General features: G+C 34.9%; 4 protein-coding genes across 7 annotated transcripts; 2 read left to right on the top strand and 2 right to left on the bottom strand.

The window, feature by feature from the left end:
• Positions 1 to 554: 554 nt before the first annotated feature.
• LOC18055700 (deSI-like protein At4g17486) lies at positions 555 to 3,707 on the top strand. Of its 3 annotated transcripts, none has more exons than XM_006450930.2 (4): positions 555 to 965; positions 2,230 to 2,517; positions 2,869 to 2,949; positions 3,090 to 3,707. In XM_006450930.2, the coding sequence occupies exons 1-4, from the start codon at positions 824 to 826 to the stop codon at positions 3,224 to 3,226; spliced, it is 648 nt and encodes a 215-aa protein (XP_006450993.1). In that variant the 5' UTR covers positions 555 to 823; the 3' UTR covers positions 3,227 to 3,707. The 3 variants fall into 3 exon arrangements, with proteins under 3 accessions (XP_006450993.1, XP_024034283.1, XP_006450994.1); XM_024178515.1 differs by having other exon boundaries at positions 555 to 956; positions 3,087 to 3,707; XM_006450931.2 differs by having other exon boundaries at positions 558 to 965; positions 3,087 to 3,707.
• A 1,173-nt stretch (positions 3,708 to 4,880) lies between these two features.
• On the bottom strand, positions 4,881 to 9,594 carry LOC18054822 (acyl-protein thioesterase 2). The gene is made up of 10 exons (XM_006450933.2): positions 9,479 to 9,594; positions 8,992 to 9,080; positions 8,657 to 8,771; positions 8,002 to 8,038; positions 7,801 to 7,870; positions 7,439 to 7,543; positions 6,557 to 6,707; positions 6,385 to 6,467; positions 5,341 to 5,434; positions 4,881 to 5,259 (listed from the first exon to the last, which is right to left on the bottom strand). Exons 2-10 carry the CDS (start codon positions 9,020 to 9,022, stop codon positions 5,172 to 5,174), a joined length of 774 nt encoding a protein of 257 aa, XP_006450996.2. The 5' UTR covers positions 9,023 to 9,080; positions 9,479 to 9,594; the 3' UTR covers positions 4,881 to 5,171.
• Positions 9,595 to 12,408: 2,814 nt separating this feature from the next.
• Positions 12,409 to 14,318, bottom strand: LOC18054824 (probable receptor-like protein kinase At5g20050). The gene has a single exon (XM_006450934.2). The coding sequence runs from the start codon at positions 14,079 to 14,081 to the stop codon at positions 12,720 to 12,722; it is 1,362 nt and encodes a 453-aa protein (XP_006450997.1). The 5' UTR covers positions 14,082 to 14,318; the 3' UTR covers positions 12,409 to 12,719.
• Positions 14,319 to 17,390: 3,072 nt separating this feature from the next.
• On the top strand, positions 17,391 to 22,626 carry LOC18054826 (protein arginine N-methyltransferase PRMT10). 2 transcript variants are annotated; one of them, XM_006450935.2, is made up of 8 exons: positions 17,391 to 17,911; positions 18,066 to 18,258; positions 18,365 to 18,470; positions 19,173 to 19,362; positions 20,080 to 20,265; positions 20,367 to 20,450; positions 20,879 to 21,099; positions 22,061 to 22,626. In XM_006450935.2, exons 1-7 carry the CDS (start codon positions 17,675 to 17,677, stop codon positions 21,053 to 21,055), a joined length of 1,173 nt encoding a protein of 390 aa, XP_006450998.1. In that variant the 5' UTR covers positions 17,391 to 17,674; the 3' UTR covers positions 21,056 to 21,099; positions 22,061 to 22,626. The 2 variants fall into 2 exon arrangements, with proteins under 2 accessions (XP_006450998.1, XP_024033743.1); XM_024177975.1 differs by having other exon boundaries at positions 22,064 to 22,626.
• The last annotated feature ends 300 nt before the right edge of the window (positions 22,627 to 22,926 follow it).

Below are 22,926 nucleotides of genomic sequence, written 5' to 3' on the forward strand. Positions count from 1 at the left end.
AAAAAAAAAAAAGCAGACTCAATGACTGTAAAGTAGGCCGAGTTTAAATTCGAAGCATACCACACTTTAATGTAGAACAAGGGAAAATATATATATATATATATGTATATATATCATTATTCAACTAAACATTATAATAAACACATTGCGCAAAACAAATAAACAATAGACAACTTATCTTTGCTATATTTGTCCCATTTATTATTATTATTATTTTTTATGGCACGAGACTATTGTTTAAATTACAACTCATATTACATGAGAGTATAATTAATATATACAATCATATATATATATATATATATATATACTGAGTCCTGTTGACATTAATATTGATATGACACCGCTCAGATTTTTTAACCCTCTCAAATATTCAAGGGACGTCAAACTCTCATCTTAGGAGAAAGACTGCCCTCTCTCAGGCTCTAAAACTCTAACAAAAAATATTTAAATTAAACTCATATAATACGTCTGCAGAGGCTCGAACTCACTCCCTCAAGCCACTTAGGCTAAGCCCAAGTGGTTTATTTGTCCCATTTATTTAAATCTTCTTTACTCTCTCTTTTATTCGAAAAGTTCAAACAGAAGTATAATAAGAAATAAAAAGAGTAATCAAACGAAGAAAGAACCAACTTTTCTTTCTTCTTTCGTATTCATTCATTCATTTGCCTGAATTCCTCGAAAGTCCCAAACCTTTTCTCTCTCTTCCCAGGGGTCAGAGACTCAGAATATGCATCTCTGAGAAGAAAGATTTGTTGGTTTTTTTTTTTTTTTGTTTGAGGAATTGAATTGAGTCGATAAGAAATTTGCCTGTGTCAGCGAAATGGTGACAGCACAAATCTCATCTTCAAGCGAACACGATGGTATTAACGAAACCCAGGTGGTGTTAAACGTTTACGATCTCACCCCTGTGAATAGTTACACCTATTGGTTCGGTTTCGGGATTTTTCACTCCGGTATCGAAGGTTTCTTCACCCATCTCTCTATTTTTCTTGTTTTTGCCTTCTATTTTTGTTTCTTTATGTGCTTTGTATGTTTTCGTGATCTGGGTTTGCGCCTTTTTTTGGCTTTATTTGTTAATGTTTAATTAATGGATTTGCTGGGGCTATAGTTAGATCTTTATTGCAAAAAAAAAAAGTTCTTTGGTTTATTTTTTGGTATTAATTTGATGATTGTGCTTAAATTGGTTTACGATTGGTGGCTTGTAATAATAAGTAACAGGCATGCTTTCACGTGTCCGTAGTTCAGTATTTCTCTTTCCTTGTTCTATGGAGTGCTCATTGCTCAATTTTGGAGGTGCGATGCTATATTGTCTTTGGTGACAATTGGTAGGGCTATTTAGTCAGCTGGTGCCTTAAGATTACTAGTGCTAAAACAATGACTAATGCTGTCAGTATTTATTTTGCTTCGATCAAGCAAAATGACTTTGTTGATTGTACGTAGTTGTGTAAACAATTAACCACCTATAGTGCTGTAGGTTAGCACACAACAGACAACAGTTGACCATGAAAGCTGGGTTGCTTGTTCTTGAGCTGGGAAAAAAGACGTTTTTGAAATGTTTGAATTGGTGCTCTGAGTTTTGCTTTCTTTCGGTTACTAGAGCCTCCAGTAATACCAGGTTTAAGTAGATCAGATGCAACTTCAAATTTTGAAATATTGATAATATTGGGAATAAATGCTGGTCATTTGGATTATCACAATCATTGATGGGGGTGTGCCTAGGTGGAAGGGGGATAGGACGTACTACAGGAATGATAAAGTTCAAAATGACTGATAGCGAATATATTTGCTGGTTTCCAACACATGTTTCATTCATGAAGGAACTATTGATTAGAGTCTCCAAGATTTGTTGGACAGGAGGAGATAATGATTTGGAATTGGTCTCAAAGGAGATTACTGGGTTAGGTCTCTTGCCTTGGGAATTTAGGGGACGAATCTCCCTCAAACCAACTTTGGAGGAGGATTAATTTAATTTGTGTTTGTGCTCAGGGTTTGGTGGGGAAAAAAATGGTGATTTGGAATTGATGAATTATGTTTTGTGATTGATAGAAGTCCATAAAGTGTCGTTACATTGTTAAAGGTGTTTTCTGATCGTTAAATCCATCTGGATCTACTACTATTCCAAAAGGGATGAATTTATTTAATTTGAATTTTTATTTCAGTACTAGTTTTGAAATTTCCTATGTTGAATCCAATAAACTTTAACATCTGAATCATGCGTATGAGCAGTTCATGGAAAGGAGTATGGATTTGGAGCTCATGATTTTCCAGTTAGTGGAGTTTTTGAAGTCGAACCAAGAAGTTGCCCTGGATTTATTTACCGAGCTTCTATCCTGTTGGGCCGCATAAATATGCCTCCCTCTGAATTCCGGACATTTATTGAGTGTTCAGCATCTGAGTATCATGGAGACACTTATAACCTCATCTCAAAGAATTGCAACCATTTTACAGATGATATTGCATGGAGATTGACTGGCAAACACATCCCTGGGTGGGTGAATCGGCTGGCCCGGCTAGGTACAAAGAATTCTTCCTGTTTTCATCTTCCAATGTTTGTAATACAGCAAGTGATCACTGCTAACTACCAAATAAAGTTGCTTTCAAAGAAAATATGACTCATTTGTAGGCATATTCATCTTAATACTACAAGCATTTCCTGTATCTATTAATCTTATGTGTTTGGTAGCCATACCATATTATCTGAAATGTACTTTCCTAGATTTCAAAAGAAATACCCTTTAACTAATAATAATCCAGGATTGACTTTTCTTTTTCCAAAAATGGTTTCATATTTGTTTTCATTATTTTTCCCTAAAAGTTGAACGCAGTTAAAATTTAACTGAATGCAACTAATGTTCCAAACTCCAGGTGCTTTATGCGGTTGTTTACTTCCTGAAAGCCTTCAAGCAACTACTGTTAAGCAGCTACCTGAATACCATGACTGTACAGGTTAGTGTCTGCTCTTATGAATCCTTTCTCTTCTTAATATTGTTCAGCTTGATCAGTGCCCTGTCCTTCTTACGATTATTACCTACTTTTTAATATTAGCAACATTTTTGTTGCCTTTTTGGGTGGTTTTCTTCCAGAAGAAGATGGAAGTGAGTCTTTGTCGACTGCGACACCCCGCGAGTCAACAGAAATGGATGATAACGATCAAGAGAAACTCTTGGTAACATCATCAGCTGGCACTGGGGAAGTTGCTTTTGTCAGAGAGGCCACCAAGTGAATTTAAGCTGATTCTGAGGTGAAAGAATTGACCTTTGGAACTGCTGTTCTAATCATTATTGATTATGGCTTCTTGGAATGAAGAACCTGCATCCCACGTTTCCGAGGACAAATTGCCGGAAATGATTTACCATCAGTTGCAAGTGTGATTGCTCGCTGGAATGTTTGATTTTTGTCTTTGAGATTCCCTTTTTTTGAATCATTTTTCCTTCTCTTTCCCCATTCTTTTGTTTGGTTGTCAGGATGAAGAATTTGGAACTAGCAAATAGGTGGTTGTAACTGGTGAATTTTGCGAGTGCTCTGTGATTAGTGTGAGCCTCTTAGTGTTTGATGTAGGAATGCGTCTTCTGTCTGTGGTACATGTCTCCTGTCTGTGGTACATGTAATTTGACTATGCGATTGGAGGCATTTTTGTGAACTTCTAGAGACATTTGTCAGAAATTTCCTGTTAATGCATCTTAAAAGTAACTGTAAATTTTGTACCGAAATAGCCTGCCAATTTCCTTCCCCAAATTGTTCTCGCTAATTCGCACTCTACCGTGGCCTTCAAACCTTAAACCCAGGGACAGCATAATATGATGTAGAGTTTGGTTACTGACTATTGAGTTGGTATGACTTTTAATTTTTAAGGTATTTTTTAAATAATTTACAATAAAATTTATTATGCTTGCTAAATAAATTTTTTTAATTTTTTTAATAAAATTATCGAATGTAATATAAGTTTTAATTAAATAAAGGTTACAAAATACAGCTGCCAAATATCAAACACTTTACAAGCTACAATTGCCCAATAACCAGCAGAACACAATTGGAACTTGATTTTGCACTAATGCCTACAAATGAAGCAAGCAAGCAAATGAAGCAGCTTCAACCTCCACTGCCTTTGATTTGTGTTACAAGGTCAACGCTTGCAAGCTGCGAGTTGAATTGAATTCACTCACTGAATCTTTTCTAAAATCGGCCTGTATACCGAAAATTTTTTAGTGGCATTTAAACAGAGTAATTTTATCCCAAGTCACCGTTGATTGCAAAGTCCAAGGTTGATTGCAAAGTCCAAGGTCTAACTCTAGTGGAAAGCTGCTACCAGATACAAATTTCAGTATGCGTGAGTCTTTCTTGCACGTTAATTGATCTTACTACGAAAAAAAGGATTTTGCTATGTTACATTTACACAACCCACAAGAACCACACAATTATGTGGGTCTCATAATTTGTGTGGTTCTTGTAGGTTGTGTATGTTACATTAAATGTAACATAGGGACTCTCAGAAAAAAATGGGTCCAAGTTTTATTGTTCATTCCTACCAAGCCTGAGATCAGAGCACTTTGACTGCAATACTTTCAGGGTGATTTACGCTAGATCTCAAAACTTTTGGAAAGGGTCATCAGGGCTGCACCACGGGCTCAAATTTCCCTTTACAAACTGAGCTCACGTGTTACCGTGGCTTCAGCTCAAACTTATTAATGTCAGAACCAATTGACAAGGTACTACCAAAGGAAGTTCCAGGGCTACTCAGGCAAACATCATAGAATCAATCCTGGACGAATCATCTCACCGCAGGCAAACTCGGCCAGTAGAAAACAGCAATTCATACTTCAGTGTAGTGTTTCTAGGAAATCATATGAAAAGCACAATTTGAGTAAAATATAGGATTAATGATCCAAATTGCCAAATTAATACAGCTTACTAACTTCAAACGGGAGGTTGACAACGCAAATATATGTTCTCATAGATAATCATACGCAGTTTCCTCCAGATGCGAAACAGTTAAGCAATATCAAACGCACGAGGACTGATAGGAAATGCATGGACTAATGTCACCATATCATGTATACCACACCCAGAACTATTATGAGCCACTAAAATTTCTTCCTTACAACTATAAAATAATTTTTTCCCCCTCACATTTCTTGCCCTTCCAACTTGTAGCTCAAGACTTGGAGGTGTCATGAAGAGCATCCCTCAAGCCCCAGTTTAGTTGTTAGCCAAGCACAGACCTCGTCCATCTCTTCAGGACAGGTGTAGTGGCCAAGGCTGCAGTCAAACAAAGTAATCAAAACTTAATTACTATAATGTATCAAAATTAAACAAACAAGTTTTGCAGGGATTACTTACCCACTGTAAGCTTTGAAGATCACATCCTGAAATGCATTTGAAGTCAAGGCTTGCGAGGATTTCTCACCAAATTTATACTGAACCACATCATCACCTGCAACCAGCCATGCCAAAATCAATTCGTCAACAGTTGCAGCTTACTTCATAATTACAAAGCCAGTGCAGAAACTAGGGCAACTATTCACTGATGCAAGGCTGGATGAGTGACTACAAAGTACAAACTGCTAGTGAAGATATAGGGTAATTGATAACAATTGTTGAAAAATTCTTTAGAGAAACAAATGGCTAGAAGAAGATATAGAAAGGAGAAAAAAGTTATTGCTGCAAAACATTATGAGATGTATTATCACACAATTAGTATGAAACACAAGCTAAGGTGATGATACGGTTAATCATAGCTACTTAAGAACCTAATTGAATATGCTAAATGCCAATTACAGAAAATCAGCTTTCAGTGGGGTCAGAAATTAGGCTTCCTATTGGCAGTATTTTGACTGGCAACATATCATTGTCTTTGTTTATCAATTATTTGAACCTCAAATCATTAACAATTGAAACAGAAAAAAGAAAATTGGAAGTAATATATAAGAAAGCAGAAGAAATCATTCAGTCTATGTCTACATTGACTGTTGCAATTTGGTTTTCTATTGATAGCAATAGAGCAGCACCGGGAACCAAAATGTTGTTTTTGGACCTCTAATTGTAGTGACCAGAAACATATTTCATATTCTGTCCTTACATTCTAATGTCTAGTCGAGTAAAATACTGCTCAGGCCTTGGCCCTTTGAGATGCCAAGCTCTAAGCTTGTAAAACAAATAAGTGAAACCCAGTCCAACAACAAAATTAGCTGAATAGACTGTTCATGAGGCATCTTGGGCCACATCAAATTAATTGAAATGCATTTATTCTGTTTGTGAGTCATCTTGGTCCTATTCCTAGCAATATCTGAATCCCAAAAGAAAGAAGACAGGCATATGCCAAAGCCGCTGATAAGATGCCAACTATAAAATGAATATCTGCCTATTTGAGAGAGTAAGGAAGACCTTTTCCATGGCAGAGCAAAATGGGCAAGGATGCAGCACGTCTTCTAGCTTCATTTTCTCCACCTAGTTTGTTCTTCAAGGTCCTGGAAAAGAATAGGACTTATGACGTGTGCTATTATAAAAGGCAATAATCGACAGACGTTCAAATTGAAGTAAATATATGAAGTCAAACTTTGAGCAAGGAAGCCAGCCACTCAGTCCTACAACTGCACTCAATTTAGCAGGGTATGGATTGCCATTCCCATATTTTCCATGGGCAAAGCAGGTTGCAGAGTACAGTGCGGTTGCTGCTCCCATACTGAAACCTCCAACACCAAGTTTAACTGTACAAGAAAAGTTCCAATTAGGATGATACACAACTACAAAGCATGACTCAATTTTTTTCTGAAGTATGAGTCAATTTTTTTTCTGAAGATTAACTTTAGGGAAATTAGTACATTGCAATGCATGAAACTAAATCCACTGAGCTTCTCAATTCATTTGAAAAACAAGTTAACATCTCCATATAGATCCAGAGCAAAAAGGAGAAACCAGTATCAGCAACTGTAAGGTGAAATAATGCCACTACACTAACATGTAACAAACAAGAAATGTCAAATAGTCACCAGAAATACTATTAAAAAGCCTCTCTTTATTAAAGTTATTTGCAAACGAAATGCAATCATGTTATATCCAATGGAATCTCTAAATATACTCTTAGTTTATTGTGCAATTTAAGAAGTAGAACCTCATAAAACAACCAAACACTATACTGCAATATGTGAGCTTGCATGTAGCACTGGATAAAAAAAAAAACTCCATCGACCTGTAGATTGGAGTAGACGAAAGTAAATTGTGTCTTACATGAAGCAATTTGTTAAGCTGTAGGGCAGTTTTCAAGTTGAAACACCATCTAGATAGATTAAAATTGGAAAGGTAACAATTATCCACCTTGCAATAATTGGCTATCAAAGTGCTCAAAGGCTTCAATAAAATAGACATTTATCAGAAATGATTAGGCAGAGAAAACCACACAGCATTATAACATACTAATACTCAGAAGAAGGAAACTTACTGTCAGTGGGCTCAGTGGACAATAAATTCACAACATGTGCAGCTGCAGCATCTAAACCCTCTAAGTCATCAGGAACATCTTCTGAAAGGTCTCCCACATCAAACCCTGGTTTACATCACATTAGCATTTCCAAAACTTTTAATTTAATGTTTCAAACAGACAATTTTCAGTTAAAGCATGATTTTCTACTATTGTCTGAACAGAAGTGTTCAATTTCCAAGGATTAACAAAGATGTGGAGTGTAAACTTTTTTTTATGGTTGATTTTTTTCTTTTAACTCCCATAAACTTAAACGGCGTGAATATTTTCTTGATTTTTCTAATATAAAACGAAAAGAAATTAAAACGGACAACTACTCTTACAGGCAGTGGATGGAAAGCCGCCAAATATAGTCATTGGTCGAGTAGGGGCAGTTGGGCAAATCCATTTAATCTGTATCACGTAATCAGAACCATAAAAGTTATTAAGTGTCCAATGAAGATAAAATTGAACTTCAAAATAAATTAGGAAAAAGTGACAGAAATTGCGATGCTCATAAAAAAATGAATGTCAATTGTTCTTACATTTGGAAGAGGAAGAGTCTCGAGGAGCTGGGACCAGCTGCCAACAAGATCAAAACATAAATGAGGATCTAATAGCTATTGCATTAATTTTAAAGGCTTTTGTGCATTAATTATAATTGATTCATTCGGTTGTCTGTTGTATTTCCATTTTCTTCTTCTTCTTGATGTGCGTGCATGTGTGTGTATTTGCTTACATATGATTTTGATAAAAAAAAAACCCATAAGTTATTAATAGAGGAAAAAGGAGGCAATTCAGATTCATAGGCAGGCAGCACATATCAAAATGGGAAACTAGATAGCCAGCGAAATTCAGCTCATACTAGTTTGAACAGTAACAGCATTCATGATGTTGAAAGGTCAACTTGAACCATGTTTCATCGACTAGTCAAAGAAAAAAAGGAATATAATACAAAAAGGGAGAAAAGTGTCTTCTACCATCGGGCGATGCAAGTATCACCATACTCAACCAGAAACAGCTATCTCCATCCAGTTACTACAAAGAATATAACTTAAGTAATAGGAAAAAGAAAACTAGATCTGTTTTCCAATATAATTGTCAGGAAACTAACAGAATTAAAACGGCCATCTTAAATTTATACAAACAAGCAGTTGAAAGACACTGCTAAACAAAAAAGAAATGAAAAGGCCATATTACCTTGAACCATTATCGCCAAGCCCATGAAGCCACACAACAGTGGCTTGGTGTTTACCTTTGGGCCTGACCACATAGGTCCTTCCGAACTCAATTGCTCTTCTAACAGTATTACCCCCTGAAATGGAATCATCATAAAGTTCGATAATCAAGAACGGTAAAGAATATCCTATACATAGCAAAAACTCATATCAATCTGTAACTCATGCATAGAAGATCAGAAGGCACGAAATCAGTAAACACAAAACCAAAAGACAAATGAGGCATACAAAAGTGCTCACTTTATAAGCATCAAGTACACCAAACTGTAAGTAATGCAACAAAAGAATTAAGCTAACCAGAACTCATGGATGGCCCTGTAAAGCTCATTTTAACCCTTGAAAGATTATCACCAATGCAGGTAAAGTAACTGAGAAGAGCACAGATCCTGCAATAAAACAAATAAAGACTCAGATAGCATTCGCCATCGATAGTTCATAATGTTCGCAAAACTATTCAATAAATGGCATTATAACAAATGTACTTTAAGAGGTATTTAATTCGAAAAATGAAACCCAAAATTCAGAAATCAAAATTGGTCGACAGCTAAATACAAATACGACAAATTCATTCAATCAAAACTGGCATAATAACCATTACAATTAACCAAGTACCCCTCCCTATATTCAAAAACTTAAAAAAAAATTAATTTCTAGAAACTCCATGGTCCAATTAAGAATTGTCTATCAAATGAAACAAAAAAAAAAATTGTAAGAAACGAAATGGGAATAATATTAATTAATAAAGAAATAAACAACAAGCGGGTTTTAGGGTTTAAGACATTACCAGAAGCAGAACTCCAGAGCTATGTGATAACTCCACGAGCTGAGTTCTCTCTCGTTGCCCAATTTTTTCTCTGTATTGTCTGCCAATTCTGTGATTCTCGTCTTGTGATTTTTGTCGTTTTGTGATGTGTTACTGTTCAACTTACTCGCACGTACGTGTCAGACGACTCTAGGCCGTTGATAAAAATTCTCGTTAACCGTTAGATCAATATGCGGCATAGGTTCCCTTCTGTCTTCGTCACTTTCATTTTTATGCGGGGATATTTGAAATATTAAATAATAATAATAATAATACGGGTGGTGATATTTTCACCCCATAAATTTTATTAACCCACCCTAATTTTAAAAAATTATTACAACAAGTGCACATTATTTTGTAAAAATTCAAATTAAGAAGAAACTTAAAAATTTAACCAATTAAATCCATATTCATTAATTATTTTTTTATTATATTTGATCAATAAGGTTGTTTTAACATAAATTAATATAATTCTTCTTACCTAACAAGGTAAAAGTACCAAAAATATCTAAAAATTTACTTTAACTTTAATAAATTTTTGTACAATTCTTTTTTTATATTTTAATGATGTATAAGTAGTACTTTTTTAGTATGATTATTGATATTCCACTAAACTAACGAGATGTAATTAGGACATTTAGAGTATTGAAAATTATTAAATTTTATATAAAAAATATTAGATTATAAAGCATAAAATTAAATGCCTAAACAACTAGTTACAATAATATATATTTCTTAGGGTAATTTGGTTATTTTATATTATAAGGGTAATAATTAAACTTATCTTAAAGCAACCTTAAATTGTTAAAAATTGTTAAAAGAGAAAATAAGAAAAAAATATTATAAGAATGATTTAATCAATTAATTATTCAAACTTATTATTAATTTGTAATTCTATAAAATAATATGAATTTATTTAATTATTTTATAAAGGCGGGGTGGGTTTATAAAAATAGCGGGGTGGAAATATCTACACCCTAATAATACTAACAACAACAATAATAAGGCGATATTTCAATTTACCCCTGCAAGTTACCATATTCTTCAATTTATCCCACTATATACTATACAATCAAATTGGGACTCAATTGTGGAGATCATATCATTATTGAATTTTTTTTAAATATTAGATACAATATATCCAAAAATTCAGCACACTATAAATGTACAATCAAAGTCTAATACACTAAAGTCTAAATTAGATATGACCAACAAGCCAGGTGGCATGTGTTACGGCACGAGCGTGGCACGTGTCCGTATTGCATTGTATGGCACGAGCACATTTTGGTAGGGTACGCAGTACGGCAGGGCACGCATGCAGGTAGGGCTAGGTAAAAATTTTAGACATGCAATCGTAAAAGTACGGCATAGAGATGGTTAAAACACAGCACATGAAAAGACCTGTAATAAGCACATTTTATTTTTTAATTAAAGTAAACTTAAAATTTTATGCTTTTAGAAATGGTTATATATTGAATCTTTTAATATATTTTATTAGTATAAGTCTTTTAGATTCATTTAATCTTAGTTTCAAAAAAAAAATAATTGTTTTATGTTTATAATTTATGAATCGATTGTGTAATCATTTTAATAATTAAAATTATAAATATCATAGTTTTATAAAATGTATGTATTAATGTTATCATGAACTATGATATATAACTCTATGTAAGTGAATCTATAAGAAAAAAATTTATTAGTCTTATTGTTGTTAATGTTAAATATTAAAAAGTAATTCTAATACGCTAGGGTCTAACTTAGTATTAGTATTACATGCTTTTGTAATTATTAGTTTATTATTATTGAACATAGACTTGAGTTTTAAACTTTTGATTCCATTAAATTTAACTAAAAATTTATGAACCGAAAAAAGGTACATAAATTTTTAAAAAAAAATGCCAACAACTTGGCATGTCATCTTGAAAAATAAAAGAAAAAAGAAAAAAATTTGTTGTCCGTTTTTAGGCACGGCAAGCAGGACAAGTGCGAGCTCGACACCTGTGCAGAGCTAGACACAAGCAAAAAAAAAAAAAAAGAAATTAGGCACACCCAATTGGCCATCTCTAATCTAAATTGAAGCCAACATACAAAATTAAAGAAAATAAACTCTCACAGCCATAGAGACTCGTACTCTAAAAAAAAATTAATCAATTTTACTAATGCCGCTTATAATTGATGGCGTTGAAAAAGAAAAATTAATCCAAAAGCATTTCACATTTTTAATATTATAATTCACATTATACTTAACAAATAATACAATCTAAAACAAAAATTGACATGAGAAATGGTCAAACCGTAGGTCTAATTACGATATCCCACATGAATAGTATTCCATGAACAGTATTGTGAGAACGCCATGTACTAGCGCCCGATGTCATAAACTTAAACACCGTAGGCCCGGATGAAAACTCAATTTTATTTTATTTTTTAATTTTTAATAGGATGAAATCTCATGTTTAATAATGTCTTTGCTCTGAAAATAGGTGAAATGTTGCTTTCAGTCCAGATAATCAAATTATAAATTAGGCACTACATAACAGCTGCACCCTGCAGCTTTGTTGCCTGACCAGTTCAAGTAGGTCGCATGGTGTGGCGTCCATTAAATAGAAAATGGCCCAAAGCAAATATTCCCCTCACCCTCAATAAGAATTTTTTTTTTTAGGTTTCTTTATGCTTTCCTTTGTTTTGTAGTCGGTATTTTATTTCGAGTTTTTTTATATTACATTATATGATATCTGAAAATTATATTGCGTTCCGACTAATTTAAATTTGAGCCAAGTAAGACCTTTAGGGTGGCAAAGTTCTCCCAAAAAATATTTAACACAACTGCATTTATAAGTTTCGAATCAAAAACTTTGATTAAATTAAAACAACCTCGTGCCAACTAATTTACGCGCTTGTGCCAACTAATTTACGCGCTTGTCGGTTATTTCAAGTTTTAACATCTGGGCATGTGTTACATTTGCTAAATGACGTTCCCAATGCCAAAAAAGAAGTTACGGCAATGTGTACAATAATAATAAAATAACTGGGAACCCTTACCAATTTGGTACAGAGTATGAACTGGGAACCCTTACCAATTTGGTACAGATTATGTATCCATTAAAAAGCGAGAAAGCTGGTTAGCTTTTTAATAACATGAAGGATTATCATTACAGTTCTTTTTCCTATATGTGCTTAAACTTGCACAAAAAAGACTGTCAAGTTTATACTTTCTTAAAGACTACCTTCCGGAGAGAACTGACATGGTAAGTGAGCACGGTGCTGAATCAGTGGCAAGATTTCTACCTAAGTCTGATGCCAATGCTGCAAGTCTCCTCCTTCCAATGTCACCACCTGCATCATCATCTTGATCAATCGACAACCAATCAACAATGACCATTTGGGTATCTGGCGGATCATCCACTGCCACGCGGCCTTCAAGCATTTCAACCACTCGGGCCATGCTAGGCCTAAGCCTAGCCCTCTCTTGTATGCACCAAAATGCTACATCAACTAATCTCCTTACCTGAGTTTCATCAATTCCTCCCTCATCAGTTAGTCTTTGATCCACAATTTCCATTAGCTTCCCTTCTTTCATTTTCTCATTCACAATTTTCGGAAAGTACTGCCACTTATTTTTAGACTTATCATTCCCGTGTTCAATCAAGCTTACATTTCTTCTTCCCCCAGTCAGCTCCAAAAGAACCATACCATAACTATAGATATCACATTTCTCAGAGACCCCTTGTTCCAGTATCCACTCGGGAGCCAAGTAACCTCTAGTCCCACGGATTGTTGTGATACATCTGCTTTGATCTCTACTCATTAACTTCGACAAACCAAAATCCGATACTACTGCTCTATAATTCTCATCAAGAAGTATATTTTCAGGCTTGACATCGAGGTGTAATACCCTTGACCGGCAATCATTATGAAGATAAGAAAGTGCCTTTGCCACATCAATGGCAACTCTATACCTCAAATCCCATGACAAACACCCACCAGAATAATGGCCTTCACTTCTCCTGCTTGTAGGAAAAATCCAATGATCCAATGAACCATTTTGAATGAACTCATAGACTAAGTATCGAGGCCCTCCAGGGACAACACAATATCCAAGCAACCTTACAAGATTCACATGTTGCGCACTAGCAATGGCTGCAACTTCTGATCTGAATTCTTTCTCCCCGTGTTCCTCACCGTTAATCCGCTTGACAGCAACCGAAGTTCCATCACTTAGGATCCCTTTGAAAACTGAAGCTGATGATCCATGGCCTAGCAGTGCTTGAAAATTGTCTGTTGCTTCTTCAAGTTCTTTGGATCTAAACTTTATCGGTACCCCAGCAACTTTTCTTAGGAAACTATACTCAATCCGAAGCTCTCTGCCTTCTGTTACAAACTTTGATTCTAACAACAATCTTCTTTTATGGTAACGCCTTCTTATGATTACACAAGCGAAAACAGCAAGGACAACTGCAATATCAGCACCTACAATAAGGAAAAAGGCCTTGGAAAGTTTGAGTGTGACGCGAGCAATAATTATAAAGATGATGAGGGCAAGAACTAGAGAAGCAGCAATTATATTAGCTTTCTTGTCCTCCATCTAGAGCTTCATTCTTGTACCAATCTAAATTGTGAGGCTAAAGAGTTTAGTTTTTGAAGCTCTTGAGGTTTTCATATTCTATGTACTGTGAAAAGAGCAACCAATGTTTGACTGTGAATAGTTTCCTAGAAAGATAGAGTGTGAGAATATTGAACTTGGAAGATCATATTTGATATCATTGGTAGAGGAGCCAAATGTTGAATAGAATTGGGTTACTCTTTGAATTTTTAAATTATGCATGTGGGATAAAAAGAAACAACCAAGAAGTTCTCCTAGTTCCTCATATTTTTATATTTAAAAGTGGGCATTTTCACATAAATTTCTCATTATAAACTCTGAGTCCAACCATATTGTGTATATTTTTTTTTCAGCTATCTTGTAGTCAGTTGTCAGTGGCATGATTCATACTTTGTAAAAATAAAAAAAATAAAAATTAAGTCTTCTGAAAAGTGAAGAGCCAACAAGCAATAACTTATACATAATTATAAAAAAAAGATGAATATTATTGTAAACAAATACTGTTTCACATATCAAAAAAAAAAATGGTGAGACAAACCATCATAGAGGCATTGATGAATAAAGATGAACTTTTATTTGTGGATTTGTTTCTACATTTTAACCTTAAGTCATTCACCATAGAAGGATTCACCATTCGTTGTGAGCTGTAAGTTTTAATGTATTATGTATTGACCAATTCAATAATCCCCTTTGGTTCATGTAATAAAGTCGAGACAAGTCTTGTAGGAATAATCAAATATGGAGGTGGGTTGTCGCCTTCATGAGACTTTATACTGGTTTTGTTAATACAATTATTCTATAATTTAATGCCTATTAATGCATATGCATTGTATACCGATAGATGCTTTTTCAATAAATAGACCAAGTCTTGTGACTTGTGAGCATAGACAACGCAAATGAACAAATAGATGTCAATTGGGTAAGCATGGTCTCGGCATTTTAAATTTGTATCCAGTTGACTAATTTGTATTGGTGAAGGAATAGGTCACTCGACATAAATGTGAAAGAAAAAATTGCAAATGTGTATTATGCTGGCTCTATCGTCAATCAATGTTGAAAATGAACCCTTTTTTCTTCATAATAAAATGCCATAAACAGGCATTGACCTCGTTTATTGATTACCATTGCTATAAACAAGTTGTTGTTTTTTCTTTTCACATCTAGTTGTATATCAATAATCCTTTGCAGTAGGATAAATTTCAATTTACCTCCCAATTAGGAGCATTGACCAAGAAGAGAAAGAAAAACATAAAGAAAACACAGAAGAAGAAGAAGAAACGAAGGAGAAAAAAAATAGAAGGAAAAGAAAAAAGAGAGAAAAATGGAAGATTAGCATTTATTTTATTATTATTGATTTTTTTTAAATAAAAAAAGGGGGTTGATTTTTACTAGTGATGCAAATAAAGTTTGAATTAATTTTCTTTTAGAAATACTAAGGGGATAAAAAAAAACATATGCTTTCAACAGCAGTCATTCTTCCTCAAAATCTACAAGAATATTATGGTATTTTATTAATTCAATACTAGTCTTAGAAAATAAGATGAGGTTTTCATGCTTCTAGGAATAAATTGAATTTGATCATTATAAAATTAAAGTAAATTGAAGTTGACCTTTTTTGCAATATTGCACAGAAGATTATTCCCTTCAATGTGTATCCCTCCGGTTGCATAGCTGAAAATCTTTAAATCCACACGCCGCCGCCCATCTAGAAATATATTTTGCAAAATTAGATTCACTTGAAATAGATTTGATACACAGATATTAATTGAAGAATTAAGGGCTATCAATTAAAAATAAGGAAAATTCTATGATGTCGTCCGCATCATAGAATGACCTTAAAAATAATTTATTAGAATTAAAAGTTTGCTACCTTATAGATGCTGTAAGGTATATAAATTCTGTTTGAAATTAAAATACTGTAATTTTTTAAGTTACAGTTACTGTAAAAAAAATATTTATAATTATAAAATAAAAATTAATAATATATAATAAATATATAATTTTAATAATAATTTTAATAAAATTATTTAAAATATAATAATTTTTTATTATATAAATAAAAAATTATTTTAATATAATTTTTAAATTACGATATTTAATATTTATTAAATATTTTAAAACTATAATTTTTAAATTATAAATACCTAGCCTCAATTTTAAAAATACTCGTGGTCCCATTAAAAGTAAAGTGATGGCCCACTAGAACCCACCTTTCATTTCCCTTATTTATTTTGTGCGAATCTTACAGTATCTGTAAGGCAGATAGGTGCTCAGGAACTGAGGCCTACAATGCAGCTGCGAAAGCGTTTGTCCCAGCCTGGAGTGTCCAATGTCCAATCGACCAAAAAACACATCATAAACTCATTTATCATTTCGTAGGACCGGTCTATGGTACAGATTCTGTAACAAACATCTCCCGTCATCCCACCATCCGATCTTCTATTATTTAGATTCTCACTCCACATCCAACGGCTGATGCTGCAGTCTGTAGCTTACAGATTCTGTAAGCTAGTCAAGTCCCATTTGGTAATGGGCCTAGAAAGTAGAAACTAAAGGAAAAAAAAAGTAGGTGAAAAAAAAACCACAAATAATAATAAATAACAATTACATGTTTAGTACAATTAGCACTAAAAAGAGCACCGGACAATATTTAAAATCAACATTTCATCAACATAAAAAATTAAATAAGACAAAAAAAATTAAATTATATCATTCTAACTTTATCGTATTTTTTATCGGATTAATTTTTATCCGATTAACACAATTTTAACGAAACTTGAGACGCCCATTGCACTCTTTGCCGCGCCAGCCTTAGTTATCTTGATTCCAAATTACCTTGGGTCTTGATATTGTCGTGATAAAAATAATTCAGGAATGATGGACATCTTTGATAGCAAAAGGGTTTGGAGATGGAGTGAGACAAGATTCAAAATGACAGCAAGGGCTTTGGATCTTTAGAGCGCATGCTGGTACTAAACTAATTCAGTTTTGTGAAGTGAAAATAAATTAAAACAACCGAGTTTATTTGAGTTGTCTTATTTAAAAATTTTAAGTTAGACAAATGCATGTATTAAATGTCTTTTGGTGCTTTTTGTGGTGCTAATTATTGTGAACAAATCATTGTACAAAGAAAATGATAAAGATTCCAGAGGTTTAAGGGCTGAAAGAAATAAAATGCGTCTCATTTAGATTATTGTATTAATTAATTTTTTTCTGTGGTTAATAAATTAATTTTGATTATTGTATTCATTAATTTTATCTGTCAACGTTGGTCAAAATTTTATGTCAAAATATTTGCAAGAAAAATATCTTCCTCGGCTCAGCCCTCGCGCGGTTCAACGATCAGATCAACCGAAGCGAGAATAATTAAATAGAAGCGCGCGCACCAAGTGTCGACGTGGCATGCAGTGATGGCAGAGCGTTCTCCCACCAGCCAAAACAAACACAGCAGCTAAACCCTACATTTCAATAGCGACGTCGCCCTAAAGCCCTCTCTCGCACTCTCTCTCGAGCCTTCTTGAATCTCTCACTCAATACGGTGCGTAGCGAAACACCGTGTGCGAGTAGACGCAGCCATGGGGAGCCACACAAACGGCGTCGTATCAGGTGATCTTGCGGGGAGCAGCAATGGAGGAGGAGGAGGAGGAGGAAGAGGAGGCGGAACAGCAACGGTGGACAAAGAAGTGGACTTCGCGAACTACTTCTGCACCTACGCGTTTCTCTATCACCAAAAAGAAATGCTCTCCGATCGAGTCCGCATGGACGCTTACTTCAACTCCATTTTCCAAAACAAACACCACTTCCAAGGGAAAGTAAGTTTCCTTTTACTTTCGTGTCTCTACTTAGTTTGCATTTTTGCAATTGTACAATACGCGCTCTTACTTCAGCTTAATTAAATCTTATTAGTTAATAGTTGTAGGCTTTGGTGTAGAAATTTGTGATTAATTCTGTGTTGTTGTGGTGAAGACTGTGTTGGATGTAGGAACTGGTAGTGGCATTCTTGCAATTTGGTCCGCACAAGCTGGTGCGCGGAAGGTATATGCTGTGGAAGCTACCAAGATGTCGGACCATGCTCGGACACTTGTCAACGCGAATAATCTTCAGGATGTTGTTGAAGTGATTGAGGGCTCTGTAGAGGATATTGTCCTGCCGGAGAAAGGTTCATGTCATTTGCTTTTGCTGTAGCTAGATGATTTTGAAATGGATTGAGTTCATTGGGCCTTGTGGTTTTCGATTCTGATAATAGATTTATGGTCAATGTGCAGTTGATGTGATTATCTCTGAGTGGATGGGATACTTCCTTCTGCGTGAATCTATGTTTGATTCAGTGATATGTGCTCGTGACCGCTGGTTGAAGCCAACTGGAGTTATGTAAGTAATTTGAGATGCCAAAGGGTGAAGAAACACTTTATATATGCGGTGCAACTGATCATCTTGTGGATAGTCTCTTATTTGACATTTCAACGTAAAAACACCTAGTACAAAGTGATAGGACTTTTGTTCTCTAACTGTTATCCTTGACTTGATTCTGACTAGTGAAAGACAGCTTATATGTTAAATTCTGAGAGTAGGTTATACAGGGATATAAATTTGTACCTGTTGGCTGATGAATGATGTTTGATTTTCCTACGGTAAATGTTGATTGTCAATGGCTAGAATTGACTACCGACACTAGTAGGGGTGAATGCTATGTTAAGATTCTGGAGCGATTTCCCATCATAGAAAAATAATTTCTCATGATGAGGGGGAACAAGTGCAATTATGATTCAGATTGAGTGCAATTAACTGTAGGAAGGAGTATAGTGGGAATTTATCATTTCTCAGCAAGTTAGTGGAATTACCTCAACTAGGGAGCGAATAACGACAATGCCAATCACATGGTAGAAGGGCAGATTAGTGAAGGTGTTCAAATTGACAATTGGATGTTCTACTGAGCTTATCATTCTCTTGTCCTTAGTTTCCTTTATATTGCAGACTTAATGTTTCTTCTGTCTTTTGGTTTGAAAAGTTTATTGCTTTTATAATCAGTGACTCATTTGTGAATGGTTGACCAAACAAGCATTTTTCTCTCAGGTATCCTAGTCATGCTCGCATGTGGGTGGCACCAATTAGGTCTGGTTTGGGGGATCAAAAACAGCAGGATTATGAAGGAGCACTGGATGATTGGTATAGTTTTCTGAAAGAGACTAAAACTTACTATGGTGTTGATATGAGTGTTTTAACAAAGCCCTTCTCTGAAGAGCAGAAGAAATATTATCTGCAGGTAAGTTTTAGAACTTTGTTGCTTTTGAATTTTAATATTGTGAATCTATTAAAATCAACGGCACTAAATCTTTACCTTTGATGCTGCTTAAATTTAGGTTAAATTTTATGTATGATGTTGTATGTTGTCCAAACACCTTTCCATTAATGTAATTCAGATTTCAGAAGCTATAGCAATGGGTCTAACATCCCTATATTACACTCTTTCCTCCCCCATGCCCCCTTTCCGATCACTCTAAAGTGTTGAAGTGCTAACAAACTGTGCCTTTATGTGAGATTGGCTGAGTGAATGATGATGTGACTATACCTGCTGATGTGTTACTCAATTCATGTCATTTTATCAAAGGAGAATTTATCTTTGAAATCTCTGGCTGATTGGAAGGGAGTTAGGTCAGTGTTTTATTGGAGTTAGGTCAGTGTTTTATTGACTATGTATCTAATTGATGCTTTTTTATTGAATACCTCATTCAATAAGAACTTGGATTTCCCAAGTCTTGAGTATTGTATCATCGAACTTGTGAACCATATTGGACTTAGCTTCTTGTATAGAAGGTACTTTCTAAAGCACCTGACAAAAATCCACTTTGTTACTCTTATATCACATTCCCTTGAAGAATGAAAGAGCTTGTTTATCAGATTGACCTTTTATGCACGAGACATTCTGCTTTCTCCTTTTTTCTGTCCTGCATTTAATGAGAGAATTCTATTAATTTTGCAGACATCATTGTGGAGCAACCTTCATCCTGATCAGGTTATAGGGACAGCAGCTGTTGTGAAGAATATCGATTGCTCTACTGCTACTGTGGATGACATTTGTGAAGTCAGATCAAAATTTTTGTCATCAATCAGAGGAGAGGGCACAAGGCTTTGTGGGTTCAGTGGATGGTTTGATGTCCATTTTAGAGTAAGTTGAGCTCCTGTGCACCCTTATTATGGTGCATGCTAATGTTCTCAGTCATCCACATACTGAGGAAAGTATGATTCTGATGCCTTTTTGTGCACCAGGGAAGCACGGAGGATCCAGCTCAGCAGGAGATTGAGCTGACAACTGCCCCTAGTACTTATAATGGCACACATTGGGGCCAGCAGGTGTATATCTCCCAAAAATATATCCTCTTTGGATTATCTTCAAATTTAAAATGCTGAATTGATTCATGGATGGCTTAATTTACCTGTCTTTATTTCTCTGTCTCAATATCATCAGAGTTATGCATGTCAGAAATATTAGCCACATTGACCTGTATATCATGCAGTAGCTAAGTGTGTGTTCTGCTGGTGTGCAAAATGGTCAAGCTTGCACAGCATTTAGCGACTTCCATAAACTTTTCATCATAGGATTTGTTGCAATACTATTGCCCTTGTCAGACTTTAGGCCTCAGCTCTTTTTCTTGCATGCATAGTGTGTTCCTATATAACATTTTGCAGTGCTGGTATGTTTTGCTTATTTCTTATGTTCGTGGCTTCTGCTGGTGCACCATCCACTCCTTTCTAATTTTTCTGTTTTCTCCATTTAACAGGTTTTTCTCTTCCGTCCTTCCGTTCGTGTTAGTGAAGGGGATGATCTGAATGTTTCTTTCTCAATGACTCGTTCTAAGGAAAATCATCGGTTGTTGGAAGTTGAGTTTAGCTGTGAGATTAGAGAGTCTACTGGGCAGATACTTCCGCCAATCAAAAACAAGTTCTATATAGAGTGAAGAAGGAAACAGGTCACATAATTGGTACTCTTCCATTCGCTGAGGTACATATTATAGCTCCTTTATTTTATAACAATCACAAAGCATGATTTGTACAGAGAAACTATGTTAAAAGAAAATGAGTATTCTATATTAAGCCTTAGCACATAAGCCTGGGCTAAGGCCATAGATTAAGATAATGGCACTCTTTGCCCAATCTCAGTTTTGTGGGCCTAATCCTGTGCTACTTGTTCTTTTCGTGTCCTCTTGCCTATGTAGCCTAGAATCTTCCCATGCGTCCAAGAACTTTTGCACTCACAGGCTTATTATGACTAGAGTTGGCAACATAATATAGTCTGTTACTTCTTATCAAATATTTGAAATATTTATTAGAAATCTGTTTAACTTGTAATTTCTAAACATTTTAAAGCACTTGATCTGAATTTTGGAAGCTATTAATTACAACTTTTTATGTTATTGTTTGCCTAGATCTAGCTAGTTTCTAAAGGCCTCATTTTTAAATTTGCAAATACAAAATTTTGATTACATTACGAAATTGGATTGGCTCATATGAAAAAAAATTATTTTTCTTATTATTGTCTGTAGATTTCAGTGTTTTGAGGTTGGATCCTCCTGTTTCAGAAACTGATTGTATGAACAGAAAAAAGTTTTGCCATAAATAATCCCATATAGACTGGAAAAGACGAAGCAACTAGAAGAAATAATAATTTGGAAGTTAGAACTCCATGGTTATGCACGCATATATACATTTTTTTTGTTTACGTGCATCTTCATTCCTGTGGTTTAAAATCTCTTACCCCAGTAGTTCACCATCAGTTGCAAACCAATTTTTGCTAAAGTCAGATTGTAAGTATGCTTCCCTGCTGCACTGGGGTCAACATGTGATTAGTGTGCTAATATCCTTTATATGGCAATTCCTTCTTGGATTTTTTTGTTTCGTTATGCATTTGATATTTCATTCTTTAGTATAAACTCTCCTGACTATGTTTCATTTCCCTTTCCCAGCTGTGCCTGTATGCAAGAGATGTGACCTTTATGTTTTGGCACTTCTGATCGTGTTCTTGGATATGGCTCTTTCCAAAATCCCATAAAATGGGTGTTTTGGTTCCTTACTTTGCAGCATGAATGTTCTGGCCTTCCTGTTGTGTTTGAAATGATAGTTTTTGTTAACTTTACTGGAATTGTCTCTATAGTCTTTCTTTCCTGCTTTCCTTCTCTATAATTTTCCTTAGTTTCCCCACCACCACCACCATCCCTTCTCAAGTTTTTCGTTTTTGTTCTCTTGTGGGTTAGGTGGGATCTGATTTTCATACAAGGTCAAAAATATACAAAACGCTGCTGCTTTTGACAAAGGTTTCAGGCAAATGTTTATAAATGACTTACTGCTGTTGTTGCAGTGGTTTTCAGACAAACTGTTGGACAGAGGACTGGGAATTGTATATCATTGATAGTTCTAGCATCCATGGTTTCAATCCTTTGTGGGGGTAGTATTTGTTATTTACAAAAACTCCCGCCAGTACTCAATTACGGGATTTATTCCCACGAAATCTTCAGATTCCGACTTAAATTAACTTGCTTGCACATTTCGGATTGAAATTCACGTCATTTTTTTTTTAAAAGTGTTAAAAGTTTGTGGAAGCCCCTGACACCGAGTCTAAAGAGAGTTTGACGGACCAGACTTTCTATGCACTGTGTACCCATCGCACGCAGAAATTGAGATTGGGTTGGCCTTTTTCGGTGCTAGGAATGAATAAGAAACATGGCAAGTGGAGATTTTTTTTTTATAAAATAAAATAAAATGCACGGCTGGTGGCGAAAGTCATGTTATGCATAACATATATCCACCATTAACTAGTGGCAACTTGCAGTAG

This window comes from Citrus clementina, unplaced genomic scaffold, assembly GCF_000493195.1.
Source record: "Citrus clementina cultivar Clemenules unplaced genomic scaffold, Citrus_clementina_v1.0 scaffold_1, whole genome shotgun sequence".
Taxonomy (NCBI): domain Eukaryota; kingdom Viridiplantae; phylum Streptophyta; class Magnoliopsida; order Sapindales; family Rutaceae; genus Citrus; species Citrus x clementina.

Bases quoted from the DNA above. Each gene is read 5' to 3' on its own strand.
- LOC18054824 (XM_006450934.2), bottom strand. From the start codon at position 14,081: ATGGAGGACAAGAAAGCTAATATAATTGCTGCTTCTCTAGTTCTTGCC.
- LOC18055700 (XM_006450931.2), top strand. From the start codon at position 824: ATGGTGACAGCACAAATCTCATCTTCAAGCGAACACGATGGTATTAAC. The intron at 966-2,229 runs GTTTCTTCACCC...GCGTATGAGCAG, and splicing joins TTTTCACTCCGGTATCGAAG to TTCATGGAAAGGAGTATGGA. The intron at 2,950-3,086 runs GTTAGTGTCTGC...GTTTTCTTCCAG, and splicing joins TGAATACCATGACTGTACAG to AAGAAGATGGAAGTGAGTCT.
- LOC18054826 (XM_006450935.2), top strand. From the start codon at position 17,675: ATGGGGAGCCACACAAACGGCGTCGTATCAGGTGATCTTGCGGGGAGC. The intron at 18,471-19,172 runs GTAAGTAATTTG...TTTTTCTCTCAG, and splicing joins TTGAAGCCAACTGGAGTTAT to GTATCCTAGTCATGCTCGCA. The intron at 20,266-20,366 runs GTAAGTTGAGCT...TTTGTGCACCAG, and splicing joins GGTTTGATGTCCATTTTAGA to GGAAGCACGGAGGATCCAGC.
- LOC18054822 (XM_006450933.2), bottom strand. From the start codon at position 9,022: ATGAGCTTTACAGGGCCATCCATGAGTTCTG. The intron at 6,708-7,438 runs GTAAGTTTCCTT...TTTCTTGTACAG, and splicing joins GTCCACTGAGCCCACTGACA to TTAAACTTGGTGTTGGAGGT. The intron at 5,260-5,340 runs GTAAGTAATCCC...GTTTGACTGCAG, and splicing joins ATCTTCAAAGCTTACAGTGG to CCTTGGCCACTACACCTGTC.